Genomic DNA, 23,443 nt, shown 5'->3' on the forward strand with positions numbered 1-23,443 from the left:
TTAGGTTTTCTCCATTTCTTCCTTTATGAGGGTTTGTTATAAAATATATCATTAATTTGGAATTTGGGAAGAGCTTCACAATAATTTGTTAATCAGGACACCTGGGTGGCTGAGCAGTTAAGCGTCTGCCTTCGGCTCAGGGTGTGATCCTGGGGACCCGAGATCAAGTCCCACGTCAGGCTCCCTGCATGGCACCTGCTTCTCCCTCTGTACCTGTCTCTCTCTCTCTCTTTCTCTCTATCTCTCATGAATAAATAAATAAAATCTTTATAAAAATTGTTAATCTATACATTTATATACATTATATTTAACAAGAAAAGGTGAAATACTGGGATTTGAAAAACATTGAAACTTCCTTGTCTTCCCCCCACCCCCTTTGTCATTATGGCGTGTATTAACTACTAAAAAGCTAGATCTGGGTTAGATGTTGTATAGACAGCTTACACTCAAGATATCAAAAAATAAACTTAACCATCTTTTCTCCTTCCTTCTTTCCCCTCTCCTTCCCTTCCTTTTATTACTCTCTTTCTGTGGTTACCTACTATTGCCAGGTACAATACTAGGGAATTGGTATGCAATCATGAGTAAGGTAGTTATAATACTTACCCTCTTGCAACTTACAAACTAGCTATTAGATACATTTAACAAATGAATTACAGAAATAATTTTTATCAAAATAGAGCTGATAAGTGTGGTGAAAGAAAGCTCAGAATTCAATATAAATAAATAATGTGCAGATAAGATGGAAACCTGACTCAGTCTGAGGAGTGCCAACTCACAGTCTGGGAAGGGTGAAGTAGGGTGAGGAGTTTTCTGAGTAGAGCTAGCATAGTTATACCCAGACTAATGGATCTTTTTAAAAAAATCTGTTTCTTTCCAAACACAATCATCCTCCTAGTCACCCAAGCTTAAAATCTTCACATTATTTTTGACATTTTATTCACTTTTGCTTCAACAAATATTCAGCTGCCCAACTGTCTTGATTCAGCATGTTCTTTCCTCTGTTCACATGAATGCCTGAATTCCTATTCTCACGACAGTAGTTATATCCTTTTTTACCATTTTCCTACAGCTGCATTTTTTCTTTCACTCAACACATATTTAGGAGCACTTCCTGTGTACCTGGACTGTTAGTGCCAGTAATACAGAATTGAACACAATAAACATGGCTGTCACAAAGCCTACAAATCTAATACAATGCTGTAGATTCAATGCTGTAATCAAGTAGGGACAGTGTGCTAAGCCACAGTGAAGGCTTCCTCCTCCTAGAGGAAGAGAGATTTAGACTGAAGCCTGAAAGGTGAATAGAAGTACACCAGCTACGGATGAGACAGTTGGATTGTATAAGGAACATGCAGTTAGAAGGGACAGCATATGCAAGGATTGGAAGATTTGGGTAGGTGGAAAGTAATGAGATAATAGAACTAAGCTGGTATCTAGCATCGTAAATAATTTAGACTTTTGGGGCAGCTGGATGGCTCAGTTGGTTAAGTGTCCAACTCTTGATTTTGGCCCTGATCTCTGGGCCCTGAAGATCAAGCCCAAAGTTGGGTTCTGCACTCAGTGTGGAGTCTGCTGGGGATTCTCTCTTCTCCCTCTCCCTTCCCTCTACTCCTCCCCCTGCTTGTTTGAGCACGTTTGTGCACATGTGCATGCTTGCACACTCTCTCTCAAATCAATAAAATATTTTTAAAAAAATAATAATTTAGATTTTTGCATAAGAGCCCTGGGCGCCACTGAAAGGTTCTACAAGGAGAGTTAATGTAGCAGAAGCATTTGGGGCCTAGAGTAAAGGGGGGATGCTGAAATAAGACCTAAGAAAAGGGAAAAGTTTGATAAAGAAGATGAATTCGTTTTGTTTTGTTTTATTTTGACTTGATTTCCCCCAACTGGCCTTCTCACTTTCAATATCTTCCCCTTCCATTAGCATCCAGTGCTCTTGCATGATGCTGCCAGACTAACTCCCTGGAATACACTTCTGATCACAATTTAAAGAAGTTTAATGACATGTCTGATCATGGAATAAAATCTGAATTCCTCACCCTTTTATTCAAAGCTTACAATGAACTGGTCCCATCTCTGTTTTAAAGCTTAATTTTTAGCACTCCCCTTTATGTCTTCCTGTCCATAACCATACACTCCACACTCTTGAAGCTTTCCCACAAGCATGCCTTTATTTTAGGTTCCCTCCTCCTTTCCTGTTTGCTTACATACTAAAACCTTGTCCTCCTTCAGGTTCCTACTCAAATGTGAACGCTCCTATGATAACTTGTCTCCACTGAGAGCAATTCCTCTTTTCTCTGAATCTTCAATATGATTCAGTTCACATTATAATAGTACTTGTCACCTCCTCCATGTGGTAGAACTGTTTAGAGAAGCAAGACATGAACTCTGGAATTCAACTGTCTGGATTCAGATCCTAGCCCTGACATTTACTGGCTGTGTGATGTTAAGCGCATCTCTTAAATTCTCTGTGTGTCATTCCTCCTTTGTAAAATAAACATTCCTACTGTGTAAGGCACTGTGGGGATTAAGCAAGCAAATACTGTAAAAATGCTTAACTTTGTATTTAGCAATAGTATAATATAAATATTTGGTATGACCATGCCATTATTTTTATCATGTACACGGAGCATCCACTCTTCTAAACTATAACTTGAGGACCTAGTCCACAGCTGATTTATTTTAATGACTTCTAAATTTCAGACTAACTAAATAGTGAATGAGTGAATCAGTAATTAGACTTTTCACATAGTTTATTTTGAAGGTAACATTTTCTTTGTTAAATTAGCTAAAATAGATCATTGATCAAATATTTAATATATTTACATTTTTTGTGTGTGGAGCACACGGAATATATGGAGAAGCATGCCTTCTTTGGTTTTACATTGATTCAGGGGGGATACCCATACAGTTAAGTATGGTATAAGATAAAGTTAAAAAGTGCATAGTCAAAAAGTGATTATGGGAATTCAAAGGTAGGAGCTGGAACAATCAGAAAAGAATTCACTGAGATAAGATACAATTATACTAATAGTGAGAATGGTAACTTTTAGAACAAAGTATACATAAATCAACTCTCCTAATATGTTAGACAAAATTTATTGGATGCCCAATGTACCAGGCACTATATTTACCAATTCAAACTTCAAAACAGTCTCATCTGGAAGTGTTAGGATTGTGTTCATTGTAAAGATGGGAAAACTGAGGAAGAGCAAGGCAATGTTAAGTAATTCGTCAATGTTAGTAAAGAACAGACCTAAGCTTGGAACCCAGAGAGACTGGATGCAGAACCTGGATTCTCCCATCACCACACTCCAAAATTAGGAGTTCTACTTCACTATTTGCTGAACTCTTTCTAATAATATATTTTATTAAGTTCACTGGAATTTCATTTTCTATTATTTTTTAAACTATACCTCGTCCATGGATGTTAAAAGAAATTGACTATTATTCTTTCATTTATTTCTGACTGCCTCAATCTTTCATTTACAGTAACAAGTCTTCAAATTCTTCATCTGTGAAATAGAAGCTTGAAGCTATAACAGTAGTTCCTTCAAGAGCAATTATTTCCTCCAAAATAAAAAAATTATGCAGACTTCTATCTTACATTGTTCACCTTTGCTTATTCATGCCCTTAATCATTGCTCAGTGTTCAATGGAAAACTTTGCAATAAGTCACAGGATTTTGTAGCTTCCAGGAATCCACTGTGCTAGAATAATCTCTAAATCCATTTCTAGTGGAAATACGTGAGATTTTGTGTATTCTACACTTTAGGTCCCTCTTGTACTAGTTTCTAATCTGTCATTTCTCTCTGCCATGAGAAGAAACACATATCCCCTGATCCTTTAATCTTCTACCAAGTTTTCTTCATTTGTTCTTTTTTCCCCCTAAACTTACCCTTCTTCCTTCAGCTCAGATTCCTTACTAAACAATACAGCTTATTTTTTAGAGCTTTTAATTACTTCCAGACCCTCGTGTAAAGGAACTATTTCCAAAATATATGAGCTAAAACTTAACACACAGTTACAGAATTTCAGCTTGTTTTGTGAAAATAGCAAATAAAGGAAATGGTTTTTATATCAATTTTTGGATGACTCCAAGCACTTTCCTGATAGATTGAACTTTAAAATCACATCTTTATCTGCATCTTCAGCATAGATCTAGAGAATTAGAAAACTAAGTACGAATACCACATATACACAAAGCAACATTATCTCTTGGCCACACATATAAGGTAAAAACCTTCTTTTGGTTTCTTCTTAATACCAGCCTTTTCCCCACTCCTTGAGAATTTAATTCTAATGGTATTGGAAGTACTTAGCTTAATATCTTTTTACAGTAGAACTATTTGAGAAATACCATCAGAGAGCTACAGGTAATGTTATTCTTGGCACTTTTGGAGGGTGGGGTTCCATTTGTAAGTTACCAGCAAGAAAACGTCAGCACCCATTCCATTTCCCCCAGCTGTGCTTTATGTTTACTAGTATTTATATCTTTGAGATTTAAAAAAAAAACTAAAATAACACTCAGGATTTTAGGAGTGAGTATATTTTTCTGTTATGAAGACCTTTTTTTCAGCAAAATCAGTTCAGGCCTGCTGCTGTAGCATAAGAGTATATAAGTCTACATTCTTGAACAGCATTTATTTAGATTTCTTAAGCAGGGCCAAACCAATTCCTATTCTATGAGGGCTTGTTCAAAACCACCAGTAGCATGTGAAAGGTAATACATACAGTTCATTGCACATGCCTTTTGACTGCCCTCCACTTGCCCCCCACACACACACAACCCACTCCAGAATTGATCACTTGTTCCTTTGTGCCCACTGAACCTGCACAGATGTTATCACAGCACTTGTGCTATTTTAATGCAGTTCCTTGTTTACAGGTCTCTCTTCTCTTTCTTATTGGCCTTTGTATCTACAGCATGTAGTATAGTATCTGGCTCATGGTAAATGCTTCATTAATATTTGCTTCGTGATAACTCACTCTGGAGTGAGAAGAATTAGTGAAGCAGTTGAGCCAGGTACTAAGTAGATTGATTGGGGGAGTACAATGCAGGATAATATTCCCAGGACTTGTTCAGACAGGGGAAAGATACTACTAGAAATGTGGAGGTAGGAATCAGCAAAGCTCCAGTGAGTATGACAATGGAGGGCAGCCTGGCCGGCCCATCTGGGAAGATAAGGAGAGTGCCAAAGGCTAAGAGACAATTCATAGAAACTTCTGAAAATTAGAAGTAAAGAACTTAGGTTTGATTTGAAAGCAATAGACTCTGTAGTCTTTTGATTTAGACAATGAATGATCAAAAATATATTTTAAAGTTTTATTCAAAAGGATGTGTGCTTATGTCAAAATTCCTATGTGAAATTTTGATTTTAGTCTGTGGGTCATCAGCTGATCCTGAAGGTCTCTTTCTTTCTGTTCTCATCCCACAGGTTGTTATTTTGTATTTTGAGCCAAGCACATTTCGCTGTATTCTCCTAAGATGGGTCCGTCTTCTCGGTTTTGCTACTGTTTACGGAACTGTCACTCTCAAGCTTCACAGGTATATTGTATTTCATTAGTTTTCATTCCCAGGGGAAGATCAAAGTGTTTGGCTTAGCATGTAATTACAAGCTGGGTCAGCCACTTAAATGGTTTAATTTCGTGAATTTAGACAGCAAGACAATACGTATTCTTTTTCATTTTCAAGGCAATATCATTAGGATTATCTAGGAAAATCTTTAACACAACTGAATTTGAACAATATGCTTTAATAAAATGTGCCATTGGGTATGGAAAATTTAATTCTGAATAAAAAATAGTCTAGAATAAATGCAAGACAATACTGACTAGCTAAGAACAGGAACACCGTTGAAATAATAATCCAAGTCCAGAGCTCCCAAAGAATCCTTATATAGTAGAATTTAGCCGTATGTTGACTTGACAGAAGCTACTGTTCTTCATTCATAAATTACATGCCCCAGGATAATCCTGCTGATGTTCAATGGGTGAAGTTCAAAAAACAGTGTTTTTGACTGTCCTCTTCAACCAATGTGCTTTAATGATTATCAACCTTATAAATTAGAGGATGAGTAAGTCCCCTTATACTTTCAAAACTCCCTACTTTTCTTAATGTATATGATAAATATAAAGAAGAAAGAGGCATATAGTACATTACTACATTACTTATCCATAAAGGGCTTTCCCTTGTCTCCTCTTTCCAAGCTCTCTCAATACAGTGGTTCCAAAGACCACTGGAGAGAGAGCATAATTTCTCCCTGATGATAAAACTGCATCTCTGTAAAGGAAACCTTTTATGCTGATTAGCTTTAAAGCTGTTTTCATAACCATAGTAAGCCATTCATATTTCCATGCTAATGTGATCATAAGTGCTTCTCAATAAAAGTATTTTAATATGGCTCAGACACAGTTTATCTTAGAGCCACAATATGTGTTATATTTGTCTTTAAATATTCCCCTTTCAATCTTCCTTAAAATGTGATCATTGTGCTATCTACTACATAAGAATCTCCATTTATTTTCAAGTTCTTGTTTTGTTTTGGGTTTTTTTGTTTGTTTGTTTGTTTGTTTCATTGGTACTTATTTACTGGAAATGCTCCAGAGTATGTTCTTAAATAAATGTAAATAACCTTAACTCTCAAGATTCCTTTCTTATATATGTCCTATAGTACAAAGAACATTGGACTGGATTTCAGGAGATCCAGCTTAAATCTCATTTTAGCCTCTGACTCTAGGAAATCCTAGGCTTCTACTTCCTACAAAAGGAAAGGATTAGGCTAATCTCTAATATTCTTTCTGACATTCTTTTTATTCCATATCACAGCACACTTTGCTATTCTGTCCTTGTAGTCTTCGAGTATCTTCCGGTTTCCATTCCTTATATGAAAGCTATTTTCAACTGATGCTCACCAAAAGGAAATGAATAATCTTTGGCAACCTATAAGAGACAATAAGCCTTCTAGAAATCCTGAGAGAATAGGTGACCTCTTGAGATTTAAAAATGATCTCTTTCCCTATGAGTCTAGCACTTAACATCTCTTGGGGCCTCTATTATATAATACAGTTTGTTTATTTAATTACCTTCTTCATTTTTACCTAATTTACTTTCTCTTTGAAATGAGGATCTTACCATTGAATCCCCAGCTCTTAGCACAATGGCTGATACACAGGAGGTGTTTAGTACATATTAGTCAATGATTTAATGAATAAAAATGTCAGATGCAGACTTGGAAGCTGCTTCCAACAGTTCTCTCCACACATAATGCATTCACAGTCCCCTGACTTACTACATGTCCCCACATGTCTAGAACATATAACTCTGTGGTCTGCAAGAGGCTGTTTGGTGGGGTATGCAAACACAGTATTAAATAGTACTGAATCATGTAATGAGAAAATTACTTCCATTCAGATGCTCTCTACATCCTTCTGATTATTTCCAAGAGAAAAATCAATGTGGAACTAGTAGGTCTCTAACACTTGCCAAACACTTGTTAATCTCCCTTTGCAACAAAGAGCAGATCAAGCTGCAGGCTTTCCACTGCAATGCTACTTAGATATAACTTATTGACCATCTCACTGTATTTCTATAGTTACTTTCTATTTCTGGATTATCAGTTTTTCATTTAAAGTAGCAATGTAAAGTTTCCTTTAAAATATGTTTAGCAATAAATTATTTAGCAATAAATAGAAATTGATTTAAAGAATATATAGCTACTACACAGACCTAGGAAGAAATCTTGACTATGGTATGCAAACAATTGGAATTTGAGAAATTAGATTAGTCCATCATTCTTCTCTTTATTTTATTTTATTTTATTTTTTTTTTTTCTTCTCTTTATTTTAAAGACTGGACTTAAAGCTACTTCTGTTTATGTGTCTTTAGAAGTCATTGTAGTGAAGAGTTACCACTGAAGGCTTAAATCAAGTAGAAACTATTGCTAACGTAATGAGCTGAATTACTCTTCTAAACCATATAGCTTTATACTATATTCTGTTTTTTTTCAAATTGCTCAAATTTAAACAATTCTAATATTGCTTAAGTCTATAAAACTGAGCAATTAGCATCCCAGAGAAATGTGAATATTCCTCAGTTTTATATTCCAGTTTTATATTCCTCATTCTTCGTTGTGCATCTTGCCCATATTTATACATTTAGATATCTGTTAAGTGAATGAATGGATGGATGGTTATAGTGAATGTAAGCTGCCAAGGGTGTCTTGGTTGATATTTTTTTAGATTCAAGCAACATGTGGCCCTGACGAAAGGACTTTTAAGATTTTATCGTAACATGATAAAGCGGAAAGACAGAAAGGGGTGCCTGGGTGGCTCAGTTGGTTAAGTATCTGCCTTTGGCTCAGGTCATGATCTCAGGGTCATAGGATCAAGCCCAACGTGGGGCTCTCTGCTCCATGCAAAGTCTGTTGCTCCCTCTCCCTCTTCCTCTGCTGCCCCTTCCCCTGAGCTCATGTACTCTCACTCACTCCCTCTCTATCTTAAATAAATAAATAAATAAATAAATAATATTTTAAAAATTAAAATACCTCTATTTTAAAGAGGAAAGACATAAATCCAACAAATCCAAATTCAAAATTTTAGTTCTGCTATTAACTATTTATACAACCAAGAATAAATTATTTTAACATCTGAAAATCAATTTTCTCACCAGACCTATAAAGCTGTTATAAAGCTAAACAGGACTGGAATATATGTAAATATATCAAGGGGATATGGCTACTATGGCTGAATTAAGCAATAAGGAAATTCATTGGGAGGATATGGAGAAAGGCACAGAACTAGGCTCTAGAGAACCTGACCCAAATAGATTGAGGGATCAACATAGCATGGTGAATGCCATATATCATTTCCATAGATACTTCATTTTTTTATTTCAATATTTTTTTCAAAATTTAAATCCTACCTCTCCAGGCAGAAAATTCTAAGGAAATTACCGGTACAGATACATAAAGTGACTATTAAAGTCCCTTGAGACTAGGATAGGCGAGAAAGACCAGAGTTTTTGTTTTATTTCACTCACTTTCCTCAAGGTTTAGTAAAATTATGGAACATTTCTTTCTCCATCCCCTGGTTTCTCACTGATTGATTGTAGTATTTACAGAATTCCAGGAGTCTTGAAAACTTGGAGCAAGTATGAAAAAGGAATAGAATCTCACACTGTCACAGAAATGATACTATTAGCCTGGGAGGGAACTTAAAGGTTTCATTAACTTTTATCAAATTTTCCACTTTTCAATTTAGCAGTCTTGCCCTACATTTGAGAATCGTACAGTCAAAGACTGCCATGCCAATCCCAAGGGAAATTGCAAAAGAGTCTAATCAATTAATGATTAACAATACAATATAGGGGTGTAACAAGTTGGAGTCAAGGAGAGAGTGGTTTGCCTCTTCATGGAGGAGTCTTTTACCACCGACATTTAGAATCACTATCGTGTGATGGTGATAAAAAGCAGACCAACTTTCAGTTGTCTTTATTATTACCCTAAGATCTCTACAGGCAAATGGGTCCCTTTGATACCTAGAGCAAGCCAGTCCCATTGCCCCACCTCACTGACAGCCATTCGTGCAGTGCAATTTTTTTGAACCTGAAACTGTTTTGTTCCTTTTTGGAGAAAGAAAGAAAGAAAGAAAGAAAGAAGAATGGTATAGGTTTTAGCTTCTTAATATGGACCAAAGGGAAAATAGAGCTGAAGTAGGAAAAAATGAAGATTCATTTATAAAGAGGAATTTCCTTCAGTAACTGTACATATGTTTGACTTGGGACATGAATGATACAGGACAGATCTAAAAGAACATCTAGTACCTCCATGGTTCTGTGGGTTCACAGAATACTTGCTAAGCTAGGTTTGTTTGTTTTAAGGAAATTGGGAAGGCAATATCTCTAGATTCAGAAAAGCTATGTTTTTAGGAGGCAAAATGAGGAAATGTTTTAAATGAAAGGAGGTAAAGAGAGATTAAGAAACTTAATGCTGAAAAAAAAGAATGCTGAAAGAACATTTTCCTATTCCTTGTAATATGGTTTCTGAAAACAAATTGCCTTTTTTCCTTTTTCTGAGGCTAATCAAGAAAAATAAACAAAAGACTTTTTTTGTACTATATTTAAAATGAATATTAAAGCAAGCTGTGAAAAAGCCTTCTTCTGGCTCTGGACTAGGGATTTTCATTTCATACATTATTCAGTACTCCTTGCTCTAGATACAACACAATACGTAGCAGTTTTCTCTACTGTTCTCCTTAGCACCAAATATTTACACTTTGTGAGAAGGTTTTGTATTTTTTTAACTTAATTTTTTGTTGTTGTTCCTAGTAAATTTCAAAAGTGACTGGAAGGTACCTATATTTGTTTACTTATGTATTCTTTATAGGGATACACAAAATACAGTAAGATATCTTAAATTTTTGAAAGACTGAAAGAAAAGCAAGTTAGGACTGTGTAGAGAAGCTAAGAGCTCCTAACAAAATGAAGGTTGCCTTCTTTAGCTTAACTTATGACAACCACTGGCTGGCAGGTAATTTGAGATAGAGACTGAGGCAAATTAGACTATTAGCTACAGAACCATCTGCCTTAACAGACCATTGAGCAAAGTGTTGGTTAGTCTTAATTTATGAAAGCCAGAAAAACAACAACCTTTGTTCTTAGGTGGCTGAGCAAAATGCCTATGGGTGTACATGAAATTCTTCCAAAAATCTTGAATTTACCCTAGCTCACAATTGAATGATACTTAATGTCCCAAATCGTGACCCAAAGGGTCTGAACATGGAATAGTTTCTTTTTTTTTTTTCATGGAATAGTTTCAAAATGGTTTTAGCCAGCTGCCCACCACAGCCAAAAGAACATATCAATAACATGTCTTTTGAACATGTAGCCTTGGACATTACATTTTGACTAGGAAATGGGAAGAGTTTGCCATATGGATTCTGGTAATGATGGAGACTTCAGGTTCTTCTTTCTGCTAAGCTCACTGTGATTTATCATCTTTTCTGGTTGCCGCCTCTGGATGTAGAATACCTTTAAGTGGAAAATTACTCACAGTGACATTTCTTAAGAACCATATTGTCCCAGAGAAATGGGATGCATTCATACGTTTCTGAGGAAGCTCTCTTTCCCTGTCAGGGTACTATTTGGACATTGTTAATGAAAAAAAATTATTCTGACACTTGTTAAAGAATGGTAAGACAGACTTTATTCAGGGGCACAACAACATGACATTTTTCAGCTGGGGAGAGAGATTGGGTTCAATTCAGAATACAAGGAAACGTGGGGATTTACAGTGAAGGAGCAGGGTGTGGTTCATGGATGAAAAACTGCTAAGAGAAAGCACCAGAGGCAAAAGAGAATTTCTGGCTAAACCCACTTGACAGGAATCTTACAAAAGACAGGCCAAGGTGGTCTCAGATATCAAGGGTGGGAGATTCTCACTAAGCTAAGTAAGATTCTTGCTACAATTGGGCAATGCGAACACAAGGGAAGTCCAAATGTTGGGCCCAGTGGAGCAGGAGGCTCAGAGGAGCCTGGCTAGCATGTGATTAAGGAGAGAATCTTTGTCAATAGGAAGCTAAATAAGTTCCAAAGCCAAGGAAAGTTACTTAGCTTCAGAGGCAAATTACAAAATATCAGTCTTACCTCACACACCCACACTTTGCATATACTAGAAAATAACTAGATGCCCTATAGAAAAATGACATACTGGGACAATTTATAAAATAAAGTTTTCAAATTCATGTTTTGGAACTATGATGCTGGCATTTTAAAAGATTTGGGGAAAAACTTAGATTTGTACATAATTTGACTTTGTTTTCCAGTTTCTTAGCTCATTTGGGATATCAAGATTTAAATAATTTCCCTAAAGATATTTTTACGATTTTAAATTATTTGCAATGAAACAGGAAAGATCAAAAGTCATTTGGCTTGTAACATAGAAATTTACTTCATAATTTCAATCAATTCAAGAAGCATTGGCATGGAATGCACCATAGTGACTCGTGCTAATACAAAACTATTTATGTGCTATCCTGACTCTAATTAACTTTCAGAAAGTGTGTAGTTACACACCTTAGTTTTGCAGGCACTACATTTCTGTCATTCTGATCACTCATATGCTTGGAAGGGCCTAAAGGAAGAGAGGCCCTTGAAAACCTGAGAAATAAGCAAATTGTGCCCTGTCACTTCTCCTTCCTGTGTGCATCTCCCCTTTGTTGGCATTCTCATAATCCATCCCAACATGCCTAAATCCCTAAGTCCATGGGACTTTGCATAAGGACTAGTCCTTATTAATGGCTCCCCAGAAATCATGAAAATAGAATCTCCTAAGTTCCAATGAATTATTCTTTGATTATAAAATCTCTAACTAGAGCATAAAACAATTCCCTCTGCTCATTCCTCCCCACCCTGCCCCTTTTCATGACTTCACACTGCTTTGTCTAGCTTCTTATAGGATGTCAGCTCAATGACCCTAAATATTGTTAATTATGTTGGCATACTTAACACTTTCAGAAGCTAATTAAGTGTTGCTGGCTTGAATAACTTCATTTATGAATTAATATGTTCAGTTTAATCTACTTATAGGAAGTAAAAGATTTTGGGAAATATAAGCATATTGATAAAAGATGTCTTTTATTAACTAGAGATCTGTACTCATGCAGGACCTTTAAAACATCAATGACTAGCTTTTTAATACAATTAAAAATAAAATCAAAACTCATTTTTTAATTGTTCGACTTTTCAGAATGTATTAAATGTTAGACATGAATAAAATGGGAATATATCTCACTCAGAAAACTAAAGAGACTTAAAACTTCTTTATTTTGTCTGACGTTGGATGTCCTACTTGACTGTTTTGTGACACATACTTTTGAAATATACTTTATTTTATAACATCTACATCAAAGTTTTTCAATATTAAACTTCTCTTTTAGTTTTTTGCTGTACATATATATATATACATGCTCTAGTTTCTAATCACAGCATCAACATTTTATGTCAAGATTTCTAGAAATAGGTATGAATTAGAATATATAGTTTAGGGGCTGTGTGGCCCATCAGAAACATGGGATTTTTTTTTATTGCCTGGATTATATGGTTTCAACTTATATATGTATGTATGCAATTGTGTGTGTGTTAATCAACTTTAAAATTATGAATAAAAACCCATCTAGTAATTCAGAATTAGTACTTTTCAAACTATAGTTAATAAGTATTTTATCCTACTGTTTGTTAGAAACTAACAAATCTTATAGTGGAAATGTTTCTTTTCCTCAAGTAGACATAAGAAAATAAGTGGGAGGGCAGCCTGAGTGACTCAGCGGTTTAGTGCCGCCTTCAGCCCAGGGCATGATCCTGGGGACCTGGGATTGAGTCCCACGTCGGGTTCCCTGCATGGAGCCTGCTTCTCTCTCTACCTGTGTCTTTGCCTCTCTCTCTCTCTCTCTCTCTCTTCCTCTCTCTCTGTCTCTCATGAATAAATAAATAAAATATTTAAAAAAAAGAAAAGAAGTGGGAAATGAGATTAATTCATTCTGTAGCAGAAAGAAAGGCAGCCAGATTTTAAAGGCCCCCGTGAAAAATAAATAAATAAATAAATAAATGCCCCAGTAAATGCTCACTTCAGCAGTGCATATACTAAAATTAGAACAGAGAAAAGATGAGCATGGCCCCTGCACAAGAATGACACAGATTCCTGAAGCATTCCATACTTTTTACTAAAGACCTGCTGTAATAAATATTTTAACTTAAACATAAAAAAATAAAGAAACATATAAATGCCATGGTGAGGCAGTTTGCTCCTGCAAGCCCTTGACTGCTATCACCTTCTGTTATCAGGGGCCAGAGGGAGGCACTTGGCTTCCATTGTTGTATGGACACACCTGTGTCCTTTTGTTGCACCAGTTCCCCTGGCCTCTGGTTACCCTGCTACCAGTCACCTAGCATTTGCATGTATCCAGTCCAAAATACCTGAGTTGGATTTACATTTTCATTCAGTTTAAAATGATTTCTAATTTGAGTTATTCTTTGACCTGCAGATTATTTAGAAGTGTTATTTACTGTGAAACAAATAAAGACATTAAGAATCAAAAAAACTCCCTCTCGCCTTCACACGCAATGGTTTTACTGATGAATTATACCACTGATTTAAAGAATTAACATTAATTATTTGCTCACCATTGTGAAAAATAGAAAAGACAACACTTCCTATTCATTCTAAGAGACTAGTATTACCCTGATACCAAAAATAGATAATATATCACAAGAAAACAAAACTGCAGACTAATATCTCTTATGAATATAGACATAAAAATCTCAGTCCAGACAGAATCCAGTAACCTCCAAAAAGGCTTATACATCATGACCAGGTGGGATTTAGCCTATAAATACAAAAAACAATCAATGTAGTAGAGTATTTTAACATAATAAAGGACAAAACCACATGATCATCTCAACAAAAGCAGAAAAACCATTGACAAAAATCTAATATGCTCTCATGATTAAAAAAAAAAATCCAGCATGGAATGGAAGGAATGGAATAAAACTTGCTCATTTGATAAAAGTTATCTATGAAAAATCCACAGCTGACATCATACTTAATAACAAAGGAGTGAAGTCTTTCCCCCTAAAATTAGGAACAAAATAAGAATGTTTGCTCTTGCTACTATACATTGTCCTAGAACTTCTCACCTGAACAATTAAGCTCCAAAAAGAAATAAAAGATATCCCGATGGAAGAAAGAAGTAAAACTATTTGCTGATGACATCATGCTCTTCTGTAGAGAACATTCTAAGGAAGCCACCAAACCACTCTAAGTAATAAACAGGTTTAGCAATAATATTACAGTATACAAAATCAATATGCAAAACTCAGTTGTAGTTTATACACTAGCAACCAGCTAAAGCCGAAATAAAGAGGATATTTTTACTTACAATAACACGGAAATAAAAATACGTAGGAATAAATTTAACAACAGAACTACTAGAAAGGTGCCCTGAAGACTGCAAAACACGGTGAAATGAAATTAAAGAAGACCTAAAAAAAAAAAAAAAAAAAAAGGAAAGAAAAAAGAAAGATCCCTTGTTCGTGCTTTGGAAAACTTAGTAATTTCAGATTGATATATTTCCTAAATTGAATCAGCCTAATTCCTATTAAAATCCTAGCTGATTTTTTTGTAGAAATTGACAAACTGGTTCTAAAATTCCTTTGGCAATGCAAAGGCACCAGGATAGTCAAAACAATCTTAAAAAAGAAGATAGTTGGAAGACTCACACTTTCTGATTTTAAAACTTACTTCAAAGCTACAGCAATCAAAACAGTGTGAGACTAGCATAGGAAGAGACATACAGATCAATGCAGGTTTCTCTAGGCAAAAGAATGAGGTTGGACCTCTAATTCTACACCATATACAAAAATTAATTCCGAATATATCAAAGACCTAAATGTAAGAGCTAAAACTATAAAACTCTTAGAAGGATACATAAATATCCATAGTCTTGGAGAAAAAACTCAAAGCACAAGCAAAAAGAAAAAAATAGATACACTGGACTTTATCAAAATGAAAAACTTTTGTACACCAAAGGATATGATCAAGAAAGTAATAAAATAATGTGGATAGGAGGATGGGCCAAATGAGCACAGGGTAATGGGAAATACAGGCTTCCAGTTATTCAGTGAATAAGTTACAGGAATAAAAGGTACAGCATAGGGAATGTATCAATGATACCATAATGGCATTCTATACTGACAGATGGTAGCTACACTTGCAGGAATCATAGCATAATGTGTGAACTTCTCAAATTACTATGTTGTACACCTGAAAGTAATATAACACTGTGTGTCAACTATTCTTCAATAAAAAATAAAATGACAGGGATCCCTGGGTGGCGCAGCGGTTTGGCGCCTGCCTTTGGCCCGGGGCGCGATCCTGGAGACCCGGGATCGAATCCCACGTCGGGCTCCCGGTGCGTGGAGCCTGCTTCTCCCTCTGCCTGTGTCTCTGCCTCTCTCTCTCTCTCTGTATGACTATCATAAGTAAATAATAATAATAAAATATATTTAAAAAAAAATAAAATAAAATAAAATGACAGAATGAAGGTAAAAATCCTATCCTCTCAACTGGTGCAGAAGCAGCATTTGACAAATTCAACATCCATTTATGCTAATAACTCTCGACATTAAGTAGATATAGAGGGAATGTACCTAAGCATAATAAAGGCCACACGTGGTCTCAAGGCCACAGCTAACATTGTACTTGCTGGTAAAAAGCTGAAAGCTTTTTCTCTAGCATCAGGAACAAGACAAGGGTGCCCACTTTTATTTAACATGGTGTTACAAGTCCTAGCTACAATTAGGCAAGAAAAATAAAAGGTATCCAAATTGGAAAGGAAGAAGTAAAACTGTCACAACTTGCGGATGATATAATATATACAGAGAATCCTAAAGACACTACCAAAAATCTATTAGAACTAATAAATTAATTCAGTAAAGTTGTAGGATATAAAATCAATATACAAAAATCTATTGTGTTCCTATGCACTAATAACAAACTATCATAAAGAAAAATTAAGAAAACACTTCTATTTAAAGTTGCTTCAAAATGGGGATGCCTGGGTGGCTCAGCAGTTGAGCATCTGCCTTTGGCTCAGGATCCGGGATTGAGTCCCATATGGGGCTCCCTGTGAGAAGCCTGCTTCTCCCTCTGCCTGTGTCTCTGCCTCTCTCTCTCTCTCTCTCTATCTGTATCTCTCATGAATAAATAAATAAATAAATAAATAAATAAATAAATAAATCTTTTTTAAAAGACAAACTTGCATCAGAAAGAATAAAATACCTAGGAATAAATGTAACCAAGAGACCTGTATACTGAAAGCTATCATACATTGATGAGAAAAATTGAAGAAAACACAAATGGAAAGAACAAAGCTGGAGGATTCATGCTCCCTGATTTCAAATGATAGTACAGAGTTATAGCAATCAAAACAGTATGGCATCCATATATAAAACAGACACAAAGGAATGCCTAGGTGGCTCGGTAGGTTGACTCTTGGTCTCAGCTCAGGTCTTAATCTTAGGGTTATAATTCAGTCCCTGCATTGCGCTCCATGCACACACACACACATACACACACACACACACACACACACACACACAGATCAGTGGAACAGAAGGCTATCGAGAAATAAACACATTCATATATGGTGAATTAATTTACAACAAAGGAAGCAAGAATATACAATGGGAAAAGGATAGTCTCTTCAACAAATGGTGCTGGGAAAATTGGACAGCCCCATGCATATGAATGAAACTGGAGCACTGTCTTACACTATATACAAAAATTAGCTGAAAATGGATTAAGGACTTGAATATAAGACCTGAAACCATGAAATTCCTAGAAGAAAATATAGGCAATTCCTTAATATCAGTCTTGGTTTTGAATATGATTCCAAAAGCAAAGGCAACAGAAGCAAAAATAAAGAAGTGAGACTACATCAAAATAAAAAGCCTGTGCTCAAAAAGGAAACCACCAAAAAAATGAAAAGGCAACCTACCAAATGGGAGAAAATATTTGCAATTCATATATCTGATAAGGAGTTAATATCCAAAATATATAAAGATCTCATAAAACTTTAAATAACAAAAAAAATTCTGATTTTAAAATGGGTAGAATAGACAATTTCTAAAGAAGACATGTGCAAATAGTCAACAGGCACATGAAAAGATGCTCAACATCACTAATCATCAGTGAAATTCAAATCAAAACCACAATGAGATATCATCTCCCACCTGTCAGAATGGCTATTATCAAAAGAACAAGAAATAAGAAGTGTTGGCAAGGATATAGAGAAAAGGGAACCCTCTTACACTGTTGTTGGGAATGTAAATTGGTGCAATCATTATGGAAAACAGTGTGGCGGTTCCTCAAAACATTAAAAATAGAACTACCATATTGTCCAGCAATTTCACTTCTGGATATTTATCTGAAGAAAACAAAACACAAACTTGAAAAGATATATGTACCCCATGTTCATTGCATCATTATTTACAATAGCCAAGATATGGAAACAACCTAAGTGTCCACTAATGGATGAATGGATAAAAAAGATGTGGTAGGTATATACAATGGAATACTACTCAGCCATAAAAAAGAATGAAATATTGCCATTGAGACAACATGAATGGACCTGGAGGATATTATGTTAAGTCAAATTAGTCAGAGAAACACCAGTACTGTATGATCTCACTTTTATATGTAGAATCTGAAAAACAAACAAACAAAAAAACCAAGCTCACAGATACAGAGAACAGACTGGTGGTTGCTAGAGGGTAGGTATGGGGATGGGCAAATTGGGTGAAAGGAGTCAAATAGTATAAAATAAGTGGAGCATGTGAATATGGTTAATAGTATTATATTGCATATTTGGAAGTTACTAAGAAAGTAGATCTTAAAAATCTTTATTATAAGAAAAAACTTGGTATCTATGTATGGTGACAGATGTTAACTAGACTTATTGTGTTGATCATTTCATAATATACAAATATTGGATCAATCATTATGTTGTATTCCTGAAAGTAATATAATGTTATTTGTCAATTATACCTCAATTATTTTTTAAAAAGGAAAAAGAAGGCAAATTACAGACTGGGAGGAAATATTCATTATATATATAAATATTCAAAATACTTTATTCATAACATATAAAGTTCTACAAATTATGAAAAATCAAACAATACAATAAAAAATGGGAAATTGAAGAGACACTTCATAAAAGACATACAAATAGCCAATAGCACATAAAAATGTGCTAATTATTATTACTGATTGGAGAGATTAAAATTAAAATCATGGTGAGATATCATTTTATAACCACTAGAGTGGCTACAATTAAAAAGATTAACACCACCAATGTTAGTGAGAATGTGGAACAGATGGGACACTCGTACATTGTTAGTGAAATTGAAAAATGGCATAGCTACTTTAGAAAACTCTTTGATATTTTCATACAAAGTTAAATATGCAATTCTATATGACCAAGAAATTCTATTCCTGACATTTACTCAAGATAAATAATAACATACCCATACCCTTGTGCAAGAATGATCACAGTGGCTTTCTTTATAATAGCCCCAAAATTGAACTGACCCAGTGTTCAACAGAAAAATGGATAAACAAGTTATAATAATTCATACAAAGTCATATTATTACTGAGTAATAAAAAAGACTAATTATCCACAATAATATGGAAAAATCTCAAAAATGTGTTAAGCAAAACAAGAAAAGTTCTATGTAATTCTATTTATCTGTAAATCAGCTAAAACTAATCTATATGGAAAGAAATTAGAAAGGTAGTTGTATCTTGCCAAATGCCAGTGAAGACTGGCTGAAACAAGTGCACGGAATTTCCTGAACTGATGAAAGTGTGGGTTAGTATCAGAAGTAGAATTTAGTGATTCATCAGCTGCATATAACAAGCCAGTGCTCATTACTTCAGGTGCCCTCTCAATGCCCATCCCCCAGGTACCCCATCCCCACCTTCCTCTCCTTTCCAGCAATCCTCAGTTTGTTTTCTATAGTTAAGGGTCTCTTATTATTTGCCTCCCTCTCTATACATTGTCCTTCCTTCACCTATGTTTATCTGTTTTGATTCTTAAATTGCACATATGAGCGAAATCATATGGTATTTGTCTTTCTCCATAAATAAATTTAACTTTAATAAAAGAACTATATGGCAAAAAAAAGTGAAAACCCACAATACAGGAGAAAATATTTGCAAATTATTTATCTGATAAGGGTCTGGTATCCAGAATATGTAAAGAAGTATTACAACTCAACAAGTAAAGGACAAACAATCCAACTTTAAACATGAGAATTGAATTGAATAGACAGTTTTTTAAAGAAGATACCCAAATGGCGTACATGAAAAGATGCTTAACTTTTCATTAGTCAGTAGAGATATGAAAATCAAACCACAGTGAGATAGCACTTCAAACCTACAAGTTTGGTTGTAGTCAAAAAGTCATAAAATAACAGTGTTGGTGAGGATGTGGAAAAATTAAAAACCTCATACAATCCTGGTGGGATTGTAAAATGGTACAGTCATTTTCTGAAATAGTTTGGTTCCTTAAAATATTAAACATAAAGTACCTTATCACCCAACAGTTCCACTCCTAGATATATACCCATATACCAACTGATGAATGGATAAACAATCTGTGGTATATCCATACAATGGAGTATTATTCACCAGGAAAAGTAATGAAGTGATGCTATATAGTCTATGATTTGATTTATGAAATACTCATAATAGACAATTTTATGGAGACAGAAAGTAGATTAGTGGTTACCAGGGTCTGGGGGAAAAAGAGGAATGGGGAATAATAGTGGGTATGAAGTTTCTTTTTGGGATGGTGAAAATGTTCTGGAATTAGATCAGGATTATGATAGAGTTTTAGGAATATACTAAAACCACTGAATTTTAAAAATATACCATAAGATGGTGAATTTTATGATGTGTGAATGCTGTCTTTGAAAAAGAATTATTCAAATCATTATAAAGATTCAATCAAGAAAAGGTAAACAAGGTATGTCGGTTTGTATGAAAAACAATAACTTTCTATTTACCTTTAAATTAGAGATGACCATGATGGCAATTTCCTATTTACAATCTTAAATGTACACCTGAAATACGTAGGAATAATCCTAAGAGTTGATTGATATATGTTACCAAGATGAAAGCACCACAAAACTTTTAGAGAGAAAACCCTCCAAAACAATAGAATGAGAAAGGCCAATTCAACAAACAAGTATTTGAAAATTAGCTTTGTCTAGAAAATTTAGCTCACAGTCTCATCGCAACTTACAAGAATTTCAACAAATTATAATACTCAATGCAAAAAAAATTGAATAAAACAATGAGAAATTATGGATTAATATTTCATTTGTTTCAAGAGAGAGCATCTTTTTTCATTATAACTTGACAGTTGTAGTCAATAATATTAAATATCCGAGAGGTAAGATAGCCTCATACTTTGCAGAACAGAGTATAAATGAAATGGTATAATCTACTAGAAATATTTGGTAAAATGTATCCAGAGCTTTTTTAAAAGTGAGTTATTTTTTGAAATCTAAAGAAAAAATTAAGGGTGTGCACAAAAATCTATCTGCAAGACTGTTCATATTCTGAAAATATGGTGAATGACTGGAGCGCACATAGGCAGAAACACAGATTACGCTCTAGGTCACAGCAAGAAAATAGAATGTGGGATCCCTGGATGGCTCAATGGTCTAGTGCCTGCCTTCGGACCTGGGTGTGATCCTGGAGTCCCAGGATCGAGTCCCACATCGGGCTCCTTGCATGGAGCCTGCTTCTCCCTCTGCCTGTGTCTCAAACTCTCTCTCTTTCTCTCTCTCTGTGTGTCTCTCATGAATAAATAAATAAAGAAAGAAAGAAAAAGAAAATAGAATGTCCAGTCAGGCAGTCTGGGAAGATGACATGCAGAAGAGAGGTTTGTCAGTGGTTGTGGAGGATTTTAGAACGTGGTAGAAAAACACATTACAATAGGCCCTAGTCTGTAAGCAAAGAATGTTATGAAAGGCACTTAAAAAAAAAAAAAAAAGATCAAACTCATGTAAAAGGAGCCTTGAAAGAATAGTACCTATGCAGATTCCTTAATTTTTTCTATTAATTATACCCAGGTTTTACATAGATACGACTTTTCCTATATTGTTTAGTCACTAGAAATTTTTTCCTAAGTTGGCATCTGTTCCAATATAAAAATATGAAACTTTATATCTTTAAAATCTGTTAAGCCTGTACTAACCATCTTTCTTCTCAATTACTTGTTCAATTAATTTTCAATCCATTCTAAACTTGACAAAAGAGATGAGACAGTGTTTCCCAATATGGTTAGTAATAGCTGATATGTTTATGAATTAATCCAGTAAGTTTCCATTTTCCATTCTTAGACTTTTGGTGGCTTTGGAGGAATGAGAAAAAAAATGTTCACTGGTGTGTAGGTTATAATAAAAAAAATTAATGATTTGCCTAAAAGATTATATGCTATCATAAAAAGATTAATGATTTGTGTAAAAGATTACATGCTATCATATATATCATGCTATTTACAAATATAAAATGTTGTATGACAATGCTCAGAATTCCATGTTATATTTTAAAAATCATATAAACTATATATTATAATCCCAATATTATATTTTATATACATTAGAAAATACTAGAGAATAAAATTCATCAAAATGCTAACAGTATTTATATACAGCTAAGTTCTATTTTAGTGTTCATTTTTTCTTTTTATTTGTTTATAGTTTTCTATTTCTTTTTACTTTGTCAAATATTATAGTTTTAATGAAAGAATCAAATTGCATGTAAAAATAGTTGAGTCTTTGTGATACTGTATAATACTTATGGTCTGTAATAGGCAAAATGATGTCGTAGGCACTTCGGGACCTGCAAAATTTAAGTCAAAGAGTTTTAAATCTAGCGATTAGACAAAGTATAAATAGTTAAAAAGCATGAGAACCAAAGAGCAATCACAATAATACTTCATAATTAATTTCCAAAGTTTCATTGACAATGACCAAAAGTTCTTCTATTTCAAGATTTATTAATATCATCTGAAGAGTTAATAATATTACCAGTCAAACTGACCGGTATTTACATCCTCATACAGCAAATCTCCTGAATTTCTTTTGTGGTGGCATCTTCTACTTGCTACCTAATATATTTTGTTTGTGTATTTTACTGTGTGTTAAGGTAAAGGTGAATGCAACAGTAATTTTAGAGTTTTTAATATATTTCATTATTTTATTATTTATATTGTTTAGTATTTCTCTTATATGAGACCAACACCTAAAAATGGGCTAAATATATTAATGTGCAGCTATTCATTAAGAATTTTTTCTTATTTTTATAAGTAATAACACATACAAAAGAGTAACTGTATATTTGCAAAGAATTTTGTCATCTTTTTTGTGGTTCCTTATGGTCTGGCACTATTCTTTATCTATAAATGCATGCTGAAGAGACTGAAAGACCTACAGTATTAGATCTTATAAAACTTGGGATGCCTGGGTGGCACAGTGGTTGAGCATCTGCCTTTGGCTCAGGACATGATTCCAATCCAGGAATCAAGTCCTGCACCGGGCTCCCTGCATGGAACCCTGCTTCTCCCTCTGCCTGTGTCTCTGCCTCTCTCCATCTGTGTGTCTCTCATGAATAAAAAAATAAAATCTTTTTAAAAAAGGACTTTATAAAATTTTTTAAATTCTCCGTAGAAAGCAAAACAAGTTTTCTATTTCAACCACATTCCAATTTGAACAATCATGATTGAAGAGAAAACAGCCTCAAACAACTTTGCTTTAGGATATCCCTGGGGAAATACTTCTCTGTGATTAACCTATTTCAGAGGAAACGGGTT

General features: G+C 34.6%; 1 protein-coding gene and 1 pseudogene across 1 annotated transcript in view; both read left to right on the plus strand.

Moving 5' to 3' along the window:
* The window catches only part of GPR158 (G protein-coupled receptor 158), a 405,508-nt gene that overhangs the window by 338,346 nt on the left and 43,719 nt on the right, over positions 1–23,443 (plus strand). Inside the window, exon 6 of the mRNA XM_041764941.1 lies at positions 5,442–5,551. Coding sequence (XP_041620875.1) covers positions 5,442–5,551 — 110 coding nt within the window. The remainder of the gene's footprint in view (positions 1–5,441; positions 5,552–23,443) is intronic.
* On the plus strand, positions 13,623–13,720 carry LOC121498312 (annotated as a pseudogene).

This window comes from Vulpes lagopus, chromosome 8, assembly GCF_018345385.1.
Source record: "Vulpes lagopus strain Blue_001 chromosome 8, ASM1834538v1, whole genome shotgun sequence".
Lineage (NCBI taxonomy): Eukaryota > Metazoa > Chordata > Mammalia > Carnivora > Canidae > Vulpes > Vulpes lagopus.